At 32.8% G+C, this 18,074-nt stretch overlaps 2 protein-coding genes across 7 annotated transcripts in view; one reads left to right on the top strand and one right to left on the bottom strand.

Annotated features, from left to right (window-relative positions):
* LOC149410546 (organic cation transporter protein) overlaps nucleotides 1-7,227 on the top strand; it is a 59,237-nt gene extending 52,010 nt beyond the window's left edge. Inside the window, exons 6-10 of the mRNA XM_089648283.1 lie at nucleotides 456-561; nucleotides 950-1,200; nucleotides 1,839-2,094; nucleotides 6,066-6,241; nucleotides 6,657-7,227. Coding sequence (XP_089504409.1) covers nucleotides 456-561; nucleotides 950-1,200; nucleotides 1,839-2,094; nucleotides 6,066-6,241; nucleotides 6,657-6,861 — 994 coding nt within the window. The 3' untranslated portion in view covers nucleotides 6,862-7,227. The remainder of the gene's footprint in view (nucleotides 1-455; nucleotides 562-949; nucleotides 1,201-1,838; nucleotides 2,095-6,065; nucleotides 6,242-6,656) is intronic.
* A 1,902-nt stretch (nucleotides 7,228-9,129) lies between these two features.
* hoe1 (OCA2 melanosomal transmembrane protein hoepel1) overlaps nucleotides 9,130-18,074 on the bottom strand; it is a 166,771-nt gene continuing 157,826 nt past the window's right edge. For all 6 annotated transcript variants that reach the window (XM_089648096.1, XM_089648098.1, XM_089648099.1 and 3 more), the window contains 3 exons: nucleotides 17,534-17,644; nucleotides 16,887-17,034; nucleotides 9,130-14,152 (listed from right to left, as the gene is read on the bottom strand). In XM_089648096.1, the coding sequence (XP_089504222.1) occupies nucleotides 13,974-14,152; nucleotides 16,887-17,034; nucleotides 17,534-17,644 (438 nt within the window). In that variant the 3' untranslated portion in view covers nucleotides 9,130-13,973. The remainder of the gene's footprint in view (nucleotides 14,153-16,886; nucleotides 17,035-17,533; nucleotides 17,645-18,074) is intronic.

The following is an 18,074-nucleotide window of genomic DNA, read 5'->3' as shown; positions in this document are numbered from 1 at the left end:
AGATGGCTATTGCATAGTATATATTTACACGCCTCGAACGATGGCTTCGCTACAGTCCCTACGCTGTAACCTATGAAACCCAGGGGGTGTGGCAATTATTTTGTTGCCAATCAAATGTGATTTTTTGGTATGCTAGGAGCAATTTGTAAGGTAAAAAATCCCTATACTTTTAAATTGAGATGGCTATTGTAGGTCAGTTTCATTTCAGCAGATCTGCGAATATAAAATATTAGGAATCTTTCACAATTGGATAGTTTACCGCATATTTTTGCTCTAAATCTTAATTATACTGACCTTATTGATTGTCATTGCATCAGGAAACATAATATGAAGAAATTTTCTGGATTTAACTTAAATTTATTACGTAGTCATATTTGTAACCTAATTTTGATTTGAATTTTGCCAGAGGATGAGCAGATAACACAAATTACTACATATTATCATTTTACTTGCAGATGGTTGGTGTCCCAGGGTAAGATCGAGGAGGCTGTAGTCATCCTAAAGAAGTTCGAGAAGGTTAACAAAAAGAAGATTCCCGAAAAAACCCTTCACGACTTTACCGTAAGACTCTTCTACATTAATTTATTAAAAAAAATCAATCTTTGATGTAGAAAATGCAGTATTATAACCGTATTTCAATCGAAGAATTTGCATCATTGATCCCGCAGTTTGTTCATATTCTTGAGACACAAAATAGATAAAGAGGAACATAATATTTTATTACACTATCTTCGAAAAGAAAATTAGGATTGGAAAAAACACTTAAGGCATGGAAATAGCAACAACAAAAATCAATCATAACCACTAGAGTGATTTTTGGCATATTATGGCAAGTTTACAAAAACATTTTGAGCAAGTTATAGAACCTAAAAATATGGGATAAATGGCGAAATCACACAACCAATCGCTCGAGTGGAACTCATTTCATCAAGCCTTTTCAAAATTCCAGGAGACCTGCATCCGCATACGCAAAGAGGAAGAGAGTAGCGGCAAGACCTATTCAGTATTTGAGCTGTTCAAGACTCCACGCCTGCGGAAGACGGTACTGCTGCTGATCGCCATCTGGATGTTTATATCGCTGGTGTTCGACGGGCATGTCAGGAACGTGGGCTCTTTGGGCCTGGATGTTTTCCTGACGTTTACGGTGGCCGCTGCTACTGAATTGCCTGCCGATACTTTCTTGACTCTAGTATTAGATCGGTAAGTTGTTGATGCTGTAATTCTTCTTGAATTGTTGCTGAGGATCGTGAGACCACTACAGTTGCCTTGACGAACCAGGCTCTTCCATTCCTCAGAGTCATGCACTGCTTTGAAGAGCCGTGGACACCGATGATCCGGACGCCTCTATATCAGTCCAGGAATGCTGTAATAAAGTAACTTATTTTTGAAAACGCAGATATACATTTTTTATGGGTTTAGGTTTTACACAGAGGTAGCAACTTGGTTAAATGTAGTTGCGTTATGTTTGTTTTGGTGTTATTAAGTTATGGAAAAATTGTGTTCCTTTTGTTTTGGTCCAGACTGAAACCATTTGTTGACCACTTGAATTAATACTTTTAAAATCTATCCATCTATTTATATAATTAAGAGTGTCTGTGGCAGTCGGCTGTGTGGCGGACAGCGGGCGTTCGGCTTGAATTTGATTTTTATACAAATTTAAAGTTTTATTCCAAGATTGATGAAATTTAAGCACAATCGACCTTCAAAACAAGAATACGATCACTGTCTATGTCTGATTTCGAAAAACTCTGTGTAAAGCCTTGGCAAAGCTGGGACTTCAGTTAGAATGATATACACAAGAAAAGCATATAAATATCATGAATGGTGTTGTACTCCAGGTGGGGAAGAAGATGGCTCGCATGTGGCTCCATGGTGTTCAGTGGAATCTTCAGTTTGGCTGCCGTGGCTGCTCCAATGGGTGCCCCCTCAGCCAGTTTGGCCATCATGGGACGTTTAGCCGTCAACATCTCTTACAACATCGGGTTGCAGTACGCTGCTGAATTGCTGCCCACCGTAGTCAGGGCGCAGGGGGTGGCGCTAATCCACATCATGGGATATGTGGGATCTTTGTTGGCGCCGTTCATTGTTTACTTGGTCAGTATACTAAAATTTAGTTTGCATTAAAAATGTCAGGTTTCTGGCTCTTTTGGAAGAGGAGTTATGGCTTTCGAAGCCGATTTTCGAATATGTTGCTTTCCACAAGCATTATGTCATCTTTAAGTCGTATTGTATGGTTATTATGCCATTATTTTTAGTTTGGTCTTCGTAGCGAATGGTCTGCATCTTTAGCTTAATTAGACCCATTGTCATCGGTTTCTTTGATGGTGGAAGAGAAGCCAAAGTTTTTCGTAAAATAAAATAATTATTTTACATCTTTTGATATTCCGTTTGCGTTCATCAAGGCAATATTAACCGTGGAAACTACAGGTGTAAAAACTTCGTGGAACTACACTTGTTCCACTTAAATACTTGTTTCCAAGTCTTGAGCATACACTCATCGATAAACAATAACAATTTATATATTAGCCCTCTCATGTCCAATTTCAATGTAGAAATAACACCACCTAAGAGTAATTTCATACTACAACTCCCCGCCTCATTGAAAACTTGTTGTACAAGCTTCTAAAAACAAATTATCGAAGAAAGCAAACACTTTGTGGCTTGACATTATACAAAATGAAACAAACACTTAGTTTTAAACCACTTTATTTCGAGTTATATTCGTCGACCGGTTTCGATTGGACTCAATCTTCTTCACAGAAGTTCAACATAGTATGTACCTACCAAGAGCTACCTGCGAAGAAATTAATATCATTGTTAGCAAACTAAACAATTCAAAGTCACCAGGGATTGACAACATTCGAATGTTTGAAATTAAGAAATATATTCATATTTTTAGGGCCTGTCATAACTCATTTTATCAATATAATTTTAAAACAAGCAGTGATTCCAGATGAACTTAAAATTAGTACCATTAGACCGATTTACAAAGGCGGCAAACATACAGATGTACAAAATTATAGGCCAATTAGCATTTTGCCAGCCCTAGAAAAAATACTTGAAAAATACATTTCTACAAAACTTAACAAATATTTAGAATCCTTCTCCTTGCTAGATCCCAACCAGTATGGTTTTCAAAAGAAAAAAAGTACGGAAATGTTGCTTCAGGAATTTTCAAATCACGTAAATCATGAATTAAATTTAAAAAAACATGTGTTGGTTTTATTCATAGATAACTCGAAGGCGTTTGATACCATTGATACAAATAAACTTATAGAAACAATGGATGCAATAGGAATACGAGGAAAGCTACTAGTTTTGTTAAAAAATTTATTATCAGATCGACAAATAACAGTAAAAATTCTAAAAAAATTTAGCAAAAGAAAATATATTTCAACAGGTGTTGCACAAGGGTCAATTTTAGGGCCAACCCTGTATATTATATACGTCTCAATTATGAGTAAATTGTTTTCTTTCGTTAAACATTTTGTGTACGCAGACGATACGGCACTCGTAATATCACACGAGGATTTGATTACTGCCATGAACCTTATGCAGCTTGATTTTATTGCTCTCTTAAAATGGTCTCATGGTCTCGCGGGTCTCATAATAAATGCCAAAAAAACTAAAATTATGCACATAAGATCACCACACGCCAGATACAATTTAATCCCTTCGTTATATACACATACTTTTGACTGCTTACACAGAAATTTTGCACAGCCCTGTTCATGTGAAACCATTGATTTTGTCAAAAATTATGTATATTTGGGTGTTACCATTGACTGCCACATGAAATGGGATGTACACATTACTAATGTTTGTAAACGTCTACGGTCTATTGTGGGTAGAATTTATAAAATAAAATATTTTGTGCCTGTAAGTACTTTAAAATTAATCTATCTATCTCTGGCTGAATCCACAATCCGTTATGGAATCACTTCTTGGGGACATTCTTGTAAAACTAATATAAGTTATATCCAAACATTACAAAACTCCCTTACAAAATTGTTAATCCATAAATATACCAATGCACACAGAAACGACACTAAATTAATATACAAGTCTCTGAATGTTTTACCTGTCAGAGGATTATTGTTTTATAATATTATAAGTCAACATCTTATATTGTCTGATTCCTTGTATAGGGAAAGAGTTTTCCATAAACATAATACAAGATTCACCCAAAATGAAGGACTGGTGGTCCCGAAATGTACCAATAAATACGGTGAAAGAACCCTAAACTTTATTGTACCAAGAATATTTAATAAACTACCAATGACAATTAAAAATATAAACGTTTTTACAGCCAAAGTCAAATATAATCTAAGGAAATGGCTATTAGATACTGAGGATTTATATTGATGTACTACTTGTTTTCCTAATTGGAATTCTCATTCTAGGGAAATGGAAAATCGTTATAAATTTGTATTACCTTATGTATATTAAAACCATAGAAGTACTTGTTGATTATATTCACTTGATTATATTTATTTGTTCATATTAAATTCATTTGTGCTTGTTTTTGTTATATGAGGCTTATACTGCTTCTCACATATTTATATTTATACAATTCTTTAATTTAACCAACTTGTCATTTATTGTTAATTTTATTTATCATCAACATTATACATACCTACATACTGTTTTACCATTGTACCATGTTATTGCAAAAATGTTGTCATTATGTACCTGCTGACAAACTACATAAGTAGTTTAGCAGGTTTGAATGTTAATAAATAAAAAATAAAAAATTAAAAAAAGGACAATAAAAATATAATATTAAAATTAAGTATTATATTTTTATTGTCCTGAAGAAGATTGAGTCCAATCGAAACCGTTCGACGAATATAACTCGAAATAAAGTGGTTTAAAACTAAGTGTTTGTTTCATTTTTTACTTCTAAAAACATATGCGAAACCAGCGAAGTTCATTTATTTTGTGGCAAAAGCGTTGTCGTAATTTGCTGCATGAAGTAGTTGCTTTGCTAGAAATGTTTTTTTAAATGTATTATTACTTTAATCGATACACCGCCTAGAAGCTATTAATAAGGAATAAATAACATATTTTTTAATATTCATACTGACTAAATTGCTGGTGATAAAATCCGCGAGAGCACCTACCTAAAATATTTCAAATTTCTTAATTTACCTGGGATTTATTTAGACCCACGTATACCATTTACGTAGTAAAATATGTGTACCTACACCAGTTGAGTGTTAACCCACGCGTACTGTAACATATATGTACGTTATATAGAAAGACACCGACAATGCCCTCATCTTGTACCATCAATATTCCTTCGCTTCGACCAAGTATTATCAATAATGTTATTATATATTGATGACGACATTGCATAATAACCTATAAATTAATCAAAATACAGTGAAACTCGATTAAGAAGTTCTCGATTAGGAAGTTTTCGCGTTTAAGAAGTTTTGTTTTTCGGTCCCTTGAAATTTCATATAAAAAACTGCAAAACCACGATTTTTTTCCCACATAAGAAGTTTTAGCAAAAACTGCTTCCCGCTTAAGAAGTTTTTAAAATTCAGGCGTGAATCCATCACAAACGAAAATAAGTAAAAAACTAGTAAACTAAACCTAAAAATGTCATCTCAATCACTTTGTTATTATTTCCTGCATCCCAAATAAGAGGTTTTTAGAAGTTCGCCAATAAAACCATCATAAACCAAAACTAGTGTCACAACATAAGTACAAGAAATGAACCTTTTTCAAGCAGTCATAAAATGAACAAGTTTCTTGAAGCAGATTACGCGAGGTACACAGTGGTAGCCAGAAACTATAAAATATTTATCATATCATTTATCATTGTCATTTTATCCATGAAAGAAAATACATACTAACAACTATTTGTACATTACTACAAAAAATTGCCAATTTTGGATTCCACTTAACAAGTTTTTTTTGTCCGGTCTCTTTGAAAACTTATTAAGAGAGTTTCACTGGCTGAATAAATACAGTTTCTAAACAAGGATTTTGCCATTTTAAACACCATTTTGCAACATTATAACATGTATTTCTAATGTTTCTTCACCATCTTTCAGGTGACAGTTCACCAATCTCTTCCCCTGCTGATCCTGGGGATGTTTGGAATCGTGGGAGGTCTGCTGTGCCTCTTTTTGCCAGAAACGGTGGGCAAAGTGCTGCCCCAGACCCTGAATGACGGAGAGGAGTTCGGTCTGAGACAGAGATTTTGGGAATTTCCTTGCATTGGAGGAGGGTCAGTAGTGTTTTTTGTTTTGTCCATCTCTTTTTTTTGTGATACCCAGGTACTTCCCAACCTTGCACATCCCTTTCCTATTTCCTTCTGCCAAAAAAGGTTCCCCAAGTGGATGATTATGTGGTATTCAGATATAATACGTATCCTTCAAGGTCTATTTACTCCGACCTAGTATTATAACAGTAAACGCAATGTAAGTTATAATCTACGTGTTCGTAGATGGCGTTAATTTAATTATTTTATGAAAAGACACTTATTGTAAGTTATGTTTTAAAGTATTGGATAAATGGATCTAATTTTGATCAGCTGTCAGCAAATCAGCATTTGATCAAACGCTGAAATGAGCCCATTTTTTTTTTCAAATGAAGACAAACCGAAGAGTTAATATTTAAAATCTTCTTTTATGTATTTCCAGACATGCGGACGACAACGAACATCCCGAATCATACCAGAGAAGGGCCTCCGTGACCTCTGGAGCCTCGATGACCTCTCTAGGAGACTCATCCTTCAGTAAACCAGGCTTCCTGGGTCTCACAGGCTCCAGGGCCTCCGTCAGGCTGTCTACAAGACAGAGGACAATGCAGAACAAACTTAAGGTCAGCATGGACACTGACAATTGATTAAGTTTAACAATTAAAAGGAATTTGAGCAATGAATCAATCCTTAGTGTATTTTTTGTATCAAAATGTATATAATAATTATGTTCCTGCCGCTGAGAGCTCCGCTACAACCTCTTTTTCTGATAAATGCATCATTTATGATAACGAGGGAGAGGTTATAACAGAGCTTTCAGTGATGTGTATAATATTTTTAGGATTCTGGAGGCTTTTTTAACTTGGAAACACTAGAGTTTAATCCCTAGATTTAAAAAAATTATTACTCTATAATTTTGTTTGAAGAATTAAGGAGCTCAAATTCTATTTTTTGTCCAAGATGGTGATTAATTTCATTTTATCATGTAAAAAAAAGATCTAAAATCAAAAAAAACTTGCTAGAAAATTGTTTTCTGACACTTTTTCAAAGAATTTTTGTCAGAAAAACTTTTAAAATATCTGTATTTTTAATTGAAGCTTTCTAACATGAAAATAATGTTGAAAATACTAAAGCTATCCAATTTTTTTTTTTCAAAAATTATTATGTATATTTATAATTTTTCACCACAATGAACATAAAGTTAAATAATATTTTGAAGGCTACTTGCAAATATTTTAGTTTTAGACTTTAGCTTTCTGTAGTATTTATTTTTTTTTAAATTGGTAAGTAATTTATTTTAATATTGTTTTTTTATATTTAAATAATATAAAAAATATATAAAGCATTAAAAAGTGCTATTTATACAAAACATTATTTATTTTTCCTTTATTTTTTTTTTTTTTTTTAATATTTATTTTACTAATTTCCTAATAATAATACATATATCTATGAATTCATTGAGAGCCCAGTTAACAAAATAGTTGTAATCCTACAGCGGGTAATGCCCAAAAATGTTTTATTTAATTTTTTATAATGTTGTATGAAAAAGTAGGTAGTTATTTCCAGATTATTGTAAATTAGATAGATCTGTGGGATTTTTATATGTAAATATGAACTTGAAAAAAAATTAAGAAAATAATTTATTTTGTTTGATCCACTATTAACTGTTATTTCTAAATAGTAGTTAAAACAAAGTTAATTATTTTCAACGAATTAAAATGTTTCAAATTTAACCCCTCCGGCTAATTTGTTCACTTTTGCGAACAAACATATATTATATTAAACGCAGAGTCGATTTGTTTGCCTTTGGGAACAGCTCATATGGTTTCATGGAAATTGTTGTGTCTCCTTTATGTCATAGAAAGAAAAAACATAAGGCTTTATATTCAAATCTAGAAGTTAACTACTGAAGAATTTAAAATTGCCTTCTATGAAACCAAAGGTTCCGACCGCAATTTGAGAAAAAATTATGAAACTTTGTGAAATTTTTATAAATTATTTTTGTATTAAATGACAAAAAAGTGAGGTAACAATAATGTTTATAGTACATTTGTCTAATAAAATATTTTTTTTTTTTCATTAAAACTTATTTTAGTTCAGCGTTTAGACGAAAAAAACAGTTTTTAGTTTTCAGATACGTTCTGATATATTTAATTTATTTTGATATTGCAAAGCGCAAATACACACATATTCTCTGACCTTTTGACCGAAATATAGCGGTCATTTTAGTTGGAGGTCTAAGGCCTAAAGGGTTAATTAAAAATATCAAAAAAATAATGATTCTTATATTTGCTCAAAAAGGATACTGTTGTTCCTTTTAATTCTAATGTCTGTTTGCTTTTAGCTTAAAAATCAAATCTTATAAAATTTGACCGGAAAACTGAAAAATCTCACTGTGCGTTTTTTGTTGCTTTTTTTCTATCTTTTATTGAATTATTAATTTTTTAAATGAAGGTAATTATTTAATGTATTCTTTGTATAAAACCTAACTTATGTCGTTTGTAAAAATAATGTAATAATAATGATCAATGTATCGAACGTATTTTTATACAACAAATCAGTCAAATAATTGTTCAAGTTAGTTGTATATATTATATCAGTTTGTAGTGTGTACAAATTTTTATGTAAATAAAGTGTAAAAATTGACTTATTTTTTTCAAATGCTTTCTTAGTACTTCCCAACCTTCCTTTTACTCATCTCCTTTCCCTTCCCACTGCTTTCAGCCACACAACATACCCCGATTGGGAATACTATATTACCCCACTGGCTCCGGATAGTTGGGATCAGTTGGGACTCTTGTGCGGTATTTAAATAAAATAAAAGGATAAAAAAATATTTTACCAAATAAATGCATTTATTAAAAAATTGTTCTCAATAAATTTCAAAATAAATATAAACATAAAAATAAACTCCTTTGAAAATAAATAAAACTACAATATAACACATACCTAACTAAAAATTATACAAAAATGAATTCAATATTAAAATTTTCAACAAAAGGTTAGATTTACATTAATAATTTATTTACAATTTACATATTGTTATTATTTTATTAAAAATATAAAAAACATAAATAATTTTTTTTTTTTTTTTTTTCCAAAATATACTTATTTTATTGCTTTTTTGGTCCCTTTATTTATTTACAATAAAATTGTTAAATTAAAAATTATAATATTTAGATTTAGAAACTGTTGCACAAAATATAATTATTACAAACATGAACTATATTCCAGTTCTAGCAATATCTTAAAAAGCTTAATCATTTACGTTCATTATTGGCACTAACCTAGACAGGCTGCGAATGAATTTCATTTCTTCCAATCACGTACCACGCACCAACTCCTCATGTCCCAGCAGCGAAAGGCAGAGTAGTTTCAATATCACACACCTTTTTCCTCAAACACAGCCCAAAAAACTTCATCCACACCAATGATGTTACAATACATCTAGACTTGCTATTATCCAGCATTTTTGTATTTTCATCGATTACATTCAACATCACGGGTGTGACTGAGATACACGCTTACTCGCAAGAGAACTTATAAGACGAACATGGAACACTGTTTGAGATGTCCTACAGCCTATTTTGTCGTTCTTTTACTTATGGGTTGCTACATTCGATATCATATCTCACTTTCTATAATGTTACTGAAAATCTTCAGGAAACAATCGATATAGTTGTATTTTTAATAATAATAATATAATTTGTGTGTATTTACGAATGAAATCTTATTTCTTGGCTTTTGTTACTGTTTGCAGACAATGAAAATATTTTTTCATCACGCATGTGAGCATTTTGGCACTTTAATCAATTTACTTAGTGGGAGTTTAGTACTAAAAGTACATAATCGAAAGCACTACAATTAACTTGCCACTTTGATATTTCTACAGCGTGTCTATATATATTGTAACGTCATTGATTCACACCCATTTATGTTCCCAAAAAAGCATTTTTAAAACATCAACATTTTTTAAATTAACGTCTTCAAGAATCAAACTAAACACATTTTAATAATTACTTAATACTATAATATCGAACGCTAGTGTACAATTTAACATTTTATAATAATTTAAAACATAAAAATGAATAGTTTATCTCAAAACCTTTCTTTTCCACCTCAAACATTGGGTAAAATCTGTAGATATTTAACCATGAAGGACGGGCAGGGCCTGTATTGAGCAAACGACGCATGGTGCGAGTAAAAAACTCAAAGGCTCTGGGTTAGGTGTTAGGTTTTATAAGCCCCTTGGTTCCTTGACTCCTTGGCGCCTTGGCAAGTCGGTGCCTGGAGTGGACTGCTCCAATTGCACCTGCACAAGGCCGGCCCTTACGACGGCTTGCTTACAGAATTTGAACAATAATTTATTTAATTTCAAAATTAAAATTCAAGTTTTGTGTAAGTTCTATTCAAGATTTGTTATTATTTCATCATGGGATAGATGTTTCACAGTACCTAATGGATAATAAGAGAACTTGAATATTATCTTTGAAATTAGATGAATTGTTCAAATTCTGTGAAACGACCCGTCATTGGTTTACTATAATAATGCGCACTAACGGTAAACAGCGCTATACAAGGTTTATATTATTATTTTTATTATGTATACACATCTGCTAAAATGTGTGGACAAGTGAAGTTTTTCAAATAAGTGATTCAAACCATTAAAACAGTTCATAAGTTATTAGCATTTAAAATGTTTAAAAAATGTTCACCACAATACGTTAATATGTCTAATGGTTTTCAAGTTAAAATTCATCAACATTTTGTTCAGCTAGTAAAAATACACAGGTGTCCGGGGGGTAAAGTGCACAGATTCGGGAAGTGATTTTACATGATCGTACAAGTAAAAAAATTAAATAACTTTTTTCGAAATTTCAACATTTTAAGGTAGTTTTTAGGTTCAAAAATTGATTTGTTTTTATGGAGAAAAAAATATTCTTGTACAGAAAAATAAAACTGGAATTTCTAAAAAGTTATCTATTTTTTTTATTTCTATCATCATGCAGAATCACCTCCCAAAATTTGTGCATTTTACCCCCGGACATCCTGTATAAAATAATTATCATTTTATTTAACTATTTGTACTAAAATAAACTTTAAATTTCCTGGTTATAATGAACGAAAGCAGTTGAAATTCTTAGACAGAGTATTGAACATTGAGTTATTGTTATTGCACGTTTAAGGAAAGGGAGGAGTGAGTTGACGGGGTCTTGGAGAGACCCATGTTGTAGGAGGGAGGAAACACACAAGCCAGCAAATCATTCAAAAATGGATATGGATCTTCTTTGTGCTGATTAGCCTAACTTAATATTTTATTTTTAAAGAGTTTTGTAACTTGTAACTTTTTTCGATGTTTCGCAGCCAGTTTTGACACATCCCTATAATTAACTAGCGTTTTTAAAACTAACTTGAAATTATACAATTACAGAAATAATAACAAATGGACAAACATGCAAATTTTAAATTGTCTGCCTTAAAAACTTCATAAATTAATCAAAAATAAAATCCTTAATGAATGTAGTTAAAAAAACATCCTGTAAATCACTATTGCTAAACAAGTTTCTTTATTTTTACTTCTCTAATAATTATTTCTGTACTTGTGTAATTTTAAGTTATTTTTAAAAACGCTAGTTAATGATACAGATCTGTCAAAAACCGGTAGCGAAACATTTAAAAAGAAATAACTAGAGCGGGTACACTATTACAAAAATAAAACTCTTTGAAAACAAAATGTCTAGAAATTGTTACATAAATACTGAAGACATACAAAAAATTACGTTATATTGGCATATTCACTCATATTAACTCATTCAAGGCAACAAAGACAAAAGTTACTCAAGTTTCCATTTTAGCTCACTGCCATGAATACGTATAATGGTTTGCATTATTATACAAACATCTTGTAAAATTATTAGTGCATACATATCAATATGCACAGGTCTAAGAAGAAATAATAGTTGTAAAAAAGTTTTTTTTTCTGAAAGCAATTGATAAACCTTTTTTTTTAAAGCAGCACTGTATTAATTACATGCAATGATTTTGGCTACTAATCTCAGTGTAAGTAAAATCATATTTTAAGGCTACAAATTTAATGCCTCCTGTTTGTTAATTCCTGCAAAATCCTCTTCCATAAATAATAAAGTTATATCATTTTTTGAAGAGTTTTGCATTTCCAGATTATGAAATACAGGTGAATTAGACCACATATGCATGGAAATGCTGTGTGACATGACATTGAGAGAAAAATGATCACTTAAAGCCACATAATAAAGAGTTCACTGGTGAAACTTTGTTGTTTCAAGAAACATTGTTGTTGCAAGAAATAACGATGGAGCAAGAAACATCGTTGTTGTGAAAAAATTGTTATCGTTAGAAATGTTATTATTGCCAAAATATTGTTGATACTTAGAAACATTCTTGTTGCAGAAAATACTGGCATTGCAAGAAATATTGTTGTTGCAAGAAACATTGTTGTTGGAAGAAACATTGTTGTTCAAGAAACATTGTGATAGCAAGTAACATTATTGTTGCAAAAGCATTATTGTTACAAGAAACAATGTTGTTGCAAGAAACATTGTTGTTGGAAGAAACATTGTTGTTCAAGAAACATTGTGATAGCAAGTAACATTATTGTTGCAAAAACATTATTGTTACAAGAAACAATGTTGTTGCAAGAAACATTGTTGTTGCGAGAAACTTTGTTGAAAACAGAATGAAGATGAAATACACCATCACCAACAAATTCTTCACGTGGCCTCTATTGATAGACTTTTTTTTTTCAAAATCATGCCATAATTGCAAAGGAAAACGGCTTGAATTTGTATTCTAATTCATTCGGCGTATTATTTATCTTCAAAAATAGAGCATTCTGGGAAGAAAAGCAGAGATGAGTGAACAGTAAGATTTCTCCCAATATTGGGTGAATATTTCAGAAAACAGCTGTCATTGTTTTTTTTTTCATTTATCTAAATCTACCCGTATACTGCATAGAATCATGTAAGTATCAGAAACGGCAATACTGATCTTATTAAATAATTTCTTAAAAATATTTAAACTAATATAATATAAACTTACAGTCAATTCTGTTTTTACATGGTCTTTTTCACACGATTGCAGACGGTGAATAAAATTTAATGGAAATATCAACTCTTATTAGAAGTTTCCCATTTCCAAAATATAATACACAGTATTTTTTTCCACTATATTCTGTGGAACTTATCCCCTATGTAAAAACAGAATTTAGTGTTACTGTAATGAATGTGTAACAAGATATAGATGTCATGAAAGTGGGATAACTGCAGAATATAAAGAGTATGCACGGTTTTCAGGTCTCTCTCCATTATTACCTTCATCCACGATAATACATTGTGTTAATTTCAGTCAATTGACTATTATTCCGCCATCCAAATTTAACACTAAAAGTCATTACAATAACTTTACAGAATCTTGTCGTCAATACTTTGAAGAAATACCTTAGAGATTATTTAATAAGGTCAGGAAGACACAAATTTGAGAGATATAAAAATAGCACAAAAATGGATAAAACAAAACAGTGACAAAATGAAACACAACAAGAAGGATAGGTTAGATAGCAAGAAGAGGTTAGGTTAGGTTAGTTAAGTTCAGGTTAGGTTAGGTTTGTTCACTTTTCTTCAATGTTCTACCTTGTCACTGTTCTGTTTGGTCATTTACACTACATCTTGCTTATCATATCACTTTTGTAAGTTTCAAACTATGTACTATCAGTATTGCCCCGTCAGTGCCACTCGAGCACCACGTGGCACACTAACAGGTATCCGGAGATTACAGTAATGGAGCCTATCATGAGGGGGAAGCCAAGGCGGAAGTATTCCATGAAGGTGAAGCGATAGCCGTGTTGCTCCGCTACTCCTGCACAGACTACGTTAGCTGATGCGCCTATGAGTGTGCCATTGCCTGGAAAGAAACAGAGTATTATTTGCAAGTTATGTTGTCAGAACATAAAGAAAATAGTTACAACTGTAATTTTAAGCCCACAATTCACATGCGTGTTTACCCACCGATTTTAGTCGACATCGAGCAAGCCTCGACGTGTGAACGCTAATACTTATTACTCGAGCCATATGTTTGAGACTTACTCACATCAAGCCAGACTTGCTTGTTTTCGGGTAAAATCGTTGAGTAAGTAGTTAAGCATGTGAATACTACGCTTTAGGCATTGGTGATTAAAATCTCTCTAAAAATAGGTTTTCCGAATATTTGCTTCGCACGGAAGAGGTTTGAGGTTATCTTCAGAATTGCTTCTTGAGATATTAGTAAAGTTACAGACGCTGTGTGGAGGATCTTTTTAAGGAGAGAAAGGAGTGAACCTGGGTTTCATGCCTTGAGACTCGTGATGTAAGGGAAACACAAAACCCCTGCATTTTGTTCCATTGCCCATCCGAACAACCATTCCCACGTGGAAAATGTCAACAATATGTTCAAATATTGTACTGAATTTAACCCCTCAACCCCCTGGCATATTCTGTCAGATGGTCAGATTATTTCCGCTTTGCAATAAAATTCAAATTAATGAAATATTCAAAAACTAAGAACTGATTTTGAAAGGGGGAGAAATATGCTTTTAAATGTTACTATTAGACTAGTTGTACCTCACCACGCATTGCTGTGACTCAGTTTGTCTGTGCAGATAGAGAAACAATAGCGTGTGTTGCTTTTACGTCCAACAGATTACGCTATTTTTCAAAGAAACCATGTTTTTACCTGTTACAGTGACATCTGAATGCAACGTTGCGTTGTGTCAACATTTCTATGCAATCGGTGAAAAACTCTCGGAGATTTAAGATTTAGAACAAACGAACATTTATATTTTTATTTTAATAGATATAAACATATTATTTTTCTGAATATAAAATTTTTTAATTAAAACATAAAAAAGTTTTGAAAATAGCTCACCTTAAAAAAATTATTACTAAAATAGATATTATTTACTAAAAAAATAATTAGATAAATACACTTTTATTACTCAAATTTATTATCAATGATTGTTTTATTTGTTTTGATTGTTTTCGCTTTTATGCTTCGCAATTTCCTCTTCAAAACAATCAACGCATTACAACAATTATCACCTGGTTCAAGGGTTCTAAGAAAAATATCACCAAACTGTCTATCTTATTATTACTACCTTGTGCGTACTGTACCTACCGCTTGTAACATCCCACTTGTCATAATTGACTTGCTTGCTGGATTGTTTTGGTTTTCGGCTGTAAAATTTGACTTGTCACAAACCTGTGATGCACAACCCGCGGCCCCATTCTTGCAGCCCCTCTTGTCAATTTCATACGGCCCACTTGGCTATAGATAAAAATTTTAATGTTTGGGGTAATTCTTGAAAACCCAGGCTGAGAAAATTTTTTTATAGAATTTTGGTTAATTTACGCTGCATTTCCTAAATGGAACAAAATTTGAAGAACCGTTTTGCATGACACAAAAATTAAAAAAATCAACAGAAACCTTAACTATTGAACTTCGCTGTCAACCCCCTTCCCCTCAAAGAAAAAAAAAATGCTTGTGTTTGAAAAATCGGCAAAGTGGCCCCTATTCTAAAAAAGTTGTGCATCACTATCATAAATTTACCCCATGCAGGGATGTAAATACTCGTACCTAGGTACCTTCATAAACATATTTATTGGTTCATAATTTTACATTGTGCCCGATGGATAGCAATGGTTCAAATAGCCAACAATCTTAGCTCAGTATATCATTGAATCAACCTCGTTATAACAGGGATCGGCAAGTATCCAATTCTCGACGATTCAAGTATCTTGGCAACTACCAAACATCTAGTATTCGTGTGTACGCTTGTGTAAGAACACGTTGCTGACATTTTACTTCAACTCGTCAGTGGCTCCAGTCTCCCGCGATCAGCCGGGAGAGGTTGTTCCTACTCACGTCATCGAGACTTTAAACATGGTGTCACTTGTGCCAGACATTTTGTAGCAATGCGTGTGCTAAGTGCTTTAGAAAAATACTAGAAACAAAATATTGTCAACAAAAACGAAAGGATGTCAAAAATGACAACTGCAGCCACTGTTTGGTTGTGATTGAGGTAAAAATAGCATTCTAATTTTGATGTTTCGAGAACATAACGATGATGGGTGGCAATGCGGGTCTCGTGATCTTCTGTCGGTAGCGAAGTGAACAGACTATGCACGACAAGTTTTTTGCAACGTGAGCATACAACATGAGTATTGGATATATATTTTTTGAGTTCTCCCTCAGGCTCCCTATTGGGTCCTATGATCGCTAACAGGGGGAATAGTCTGTATTTTTCGAAACTTTCCTGCCACCGGTTTAGCCACGTCACAAACCCGTATTAACCCTTCCCTTACGGTATTAAAAAATTCCTCCTCCTCCTGTGCTATACACTCGGTACATATTTATATATAGTAATTACTTAATGCAATACATAAATGTATTGCGGAAGAATACCTTAAATTTTAACTCTGTGTTTGGTATATTTAGAGAGATATTTTATTAATTAGAGACGATGTCCATTCAGTTGACAGCACCGGCAAGGAAAGGTTAAACCACGAACTTACTGGTTTGTTAACCCGAAAGATACAGAGTAGGCCCCCTGTTGAGTTGTGCTCTGTAAATAATGCTAATAAAGATAATAATGACAATGTACCTCCAAGACAAGCCCCGAAAGCGAGGGCCCACACCAGGGGCTGAAGGGGCAGGTTCAACTCGGGGTTGTTCCCCAGCGAGGTGGCTATCCTGATCATCATGGTGGTTAGGGGTATATTGTCCACAAAGGCAGACGCCACTGCTGACACCTACAAACATAAACATGTTTACATAATATATAATTTGATTCCATAACAAAACATAACAGTGATAAAACAGATCATTGAAGAAAAAGAAAAAAAAACAACATATCTCACCTCGTCTCACCTCACCTCCCCTCTCCTCAACAAACCTAACCTAACCACCTTTTATAATTTTTCGATGTATAAAAAAAACTTTTTTATTATTTTAGGTAACTTTTGGAACTGGGTCTGTGCTTCGACGCATTTAAAAAGACATTACAGTCTCTAGATGATAGATATTAGATGATAGACATTCTAGACATTAGTCCTCTAAAAAATTTAAATTTATACTACAAAATCGACTCCAAATGTGATGTAGGTTCACCAGTTTCCCACTTGTACCCTGGTTTCTAGACAATTGTACAATATATATACAAAACATTTGTGCATTCAGGAATCAACTGTCCTACTTTTGATTCCGATGTTAACAATAATGAGTGTTTAAAATAAGTATTCAATTTCTTACCCATAATATGAGCAATATGGCTACAGCCAATCTTGATTCCTCTGGCGCTGCAAGAATCACTCTCTCAGTCATCTTTCCTATCCAGTCAATCAACCCTAGCTTGGAGAGTGCCTGCAATATGATCAGACCACAATATTAAAACCAATAGTTGAATACATATTCATGTAAAAGCACCAAAACAGAATTTATAAGCACCACTTGTATAAATGTCCACAAAAAAGTGTCTATGGTGGGCGGGCTAGCTGGAGATAGATGAGATTTTGCACACTTGACCTTCAAAAGAAAAAGAAGGTGACAACCACCGCTGTCCCCTTTTCTCAACTTGACTTCTTGATCGCCGATGAAAAATTTTCACCGTGCTCCAGCTGATTCCGTTTTCATAATAACTTACTTGTTTTTTTTTCAAAATGATGTTTTAGTCAACTGTACCGTCTTACCAGACAATTGGTTTATATATTTATATAAATAGTATGTAATCTACCAAAAGCAGTATTTCCAGAAGAGCTAGTTATATTCGGAGAAATAATTTTTTTAATAGTAC

This window comes from Hesperophylax consimilis, chromosome 27 (assembly GCF_061612785.1).
Source record: "Hesperophylax consimilis isolate HC1 chromosome 27, BYU_Hcon_1.0, whole genome shotgun sequence".
In the NCBI taxonomy this organism is placed as follows: domain Eukaryota; kingdom Metazoa; phylum Arthropoda; class Insecta; order Trichoptera; family Limnephilidae; genus Hesperophylax; species Hesperophylax consimilis.
Note: the sequence above shows the minus strand (reverse complement) of the source record. Positions and strands in the feature narration are given on the sequence as shown.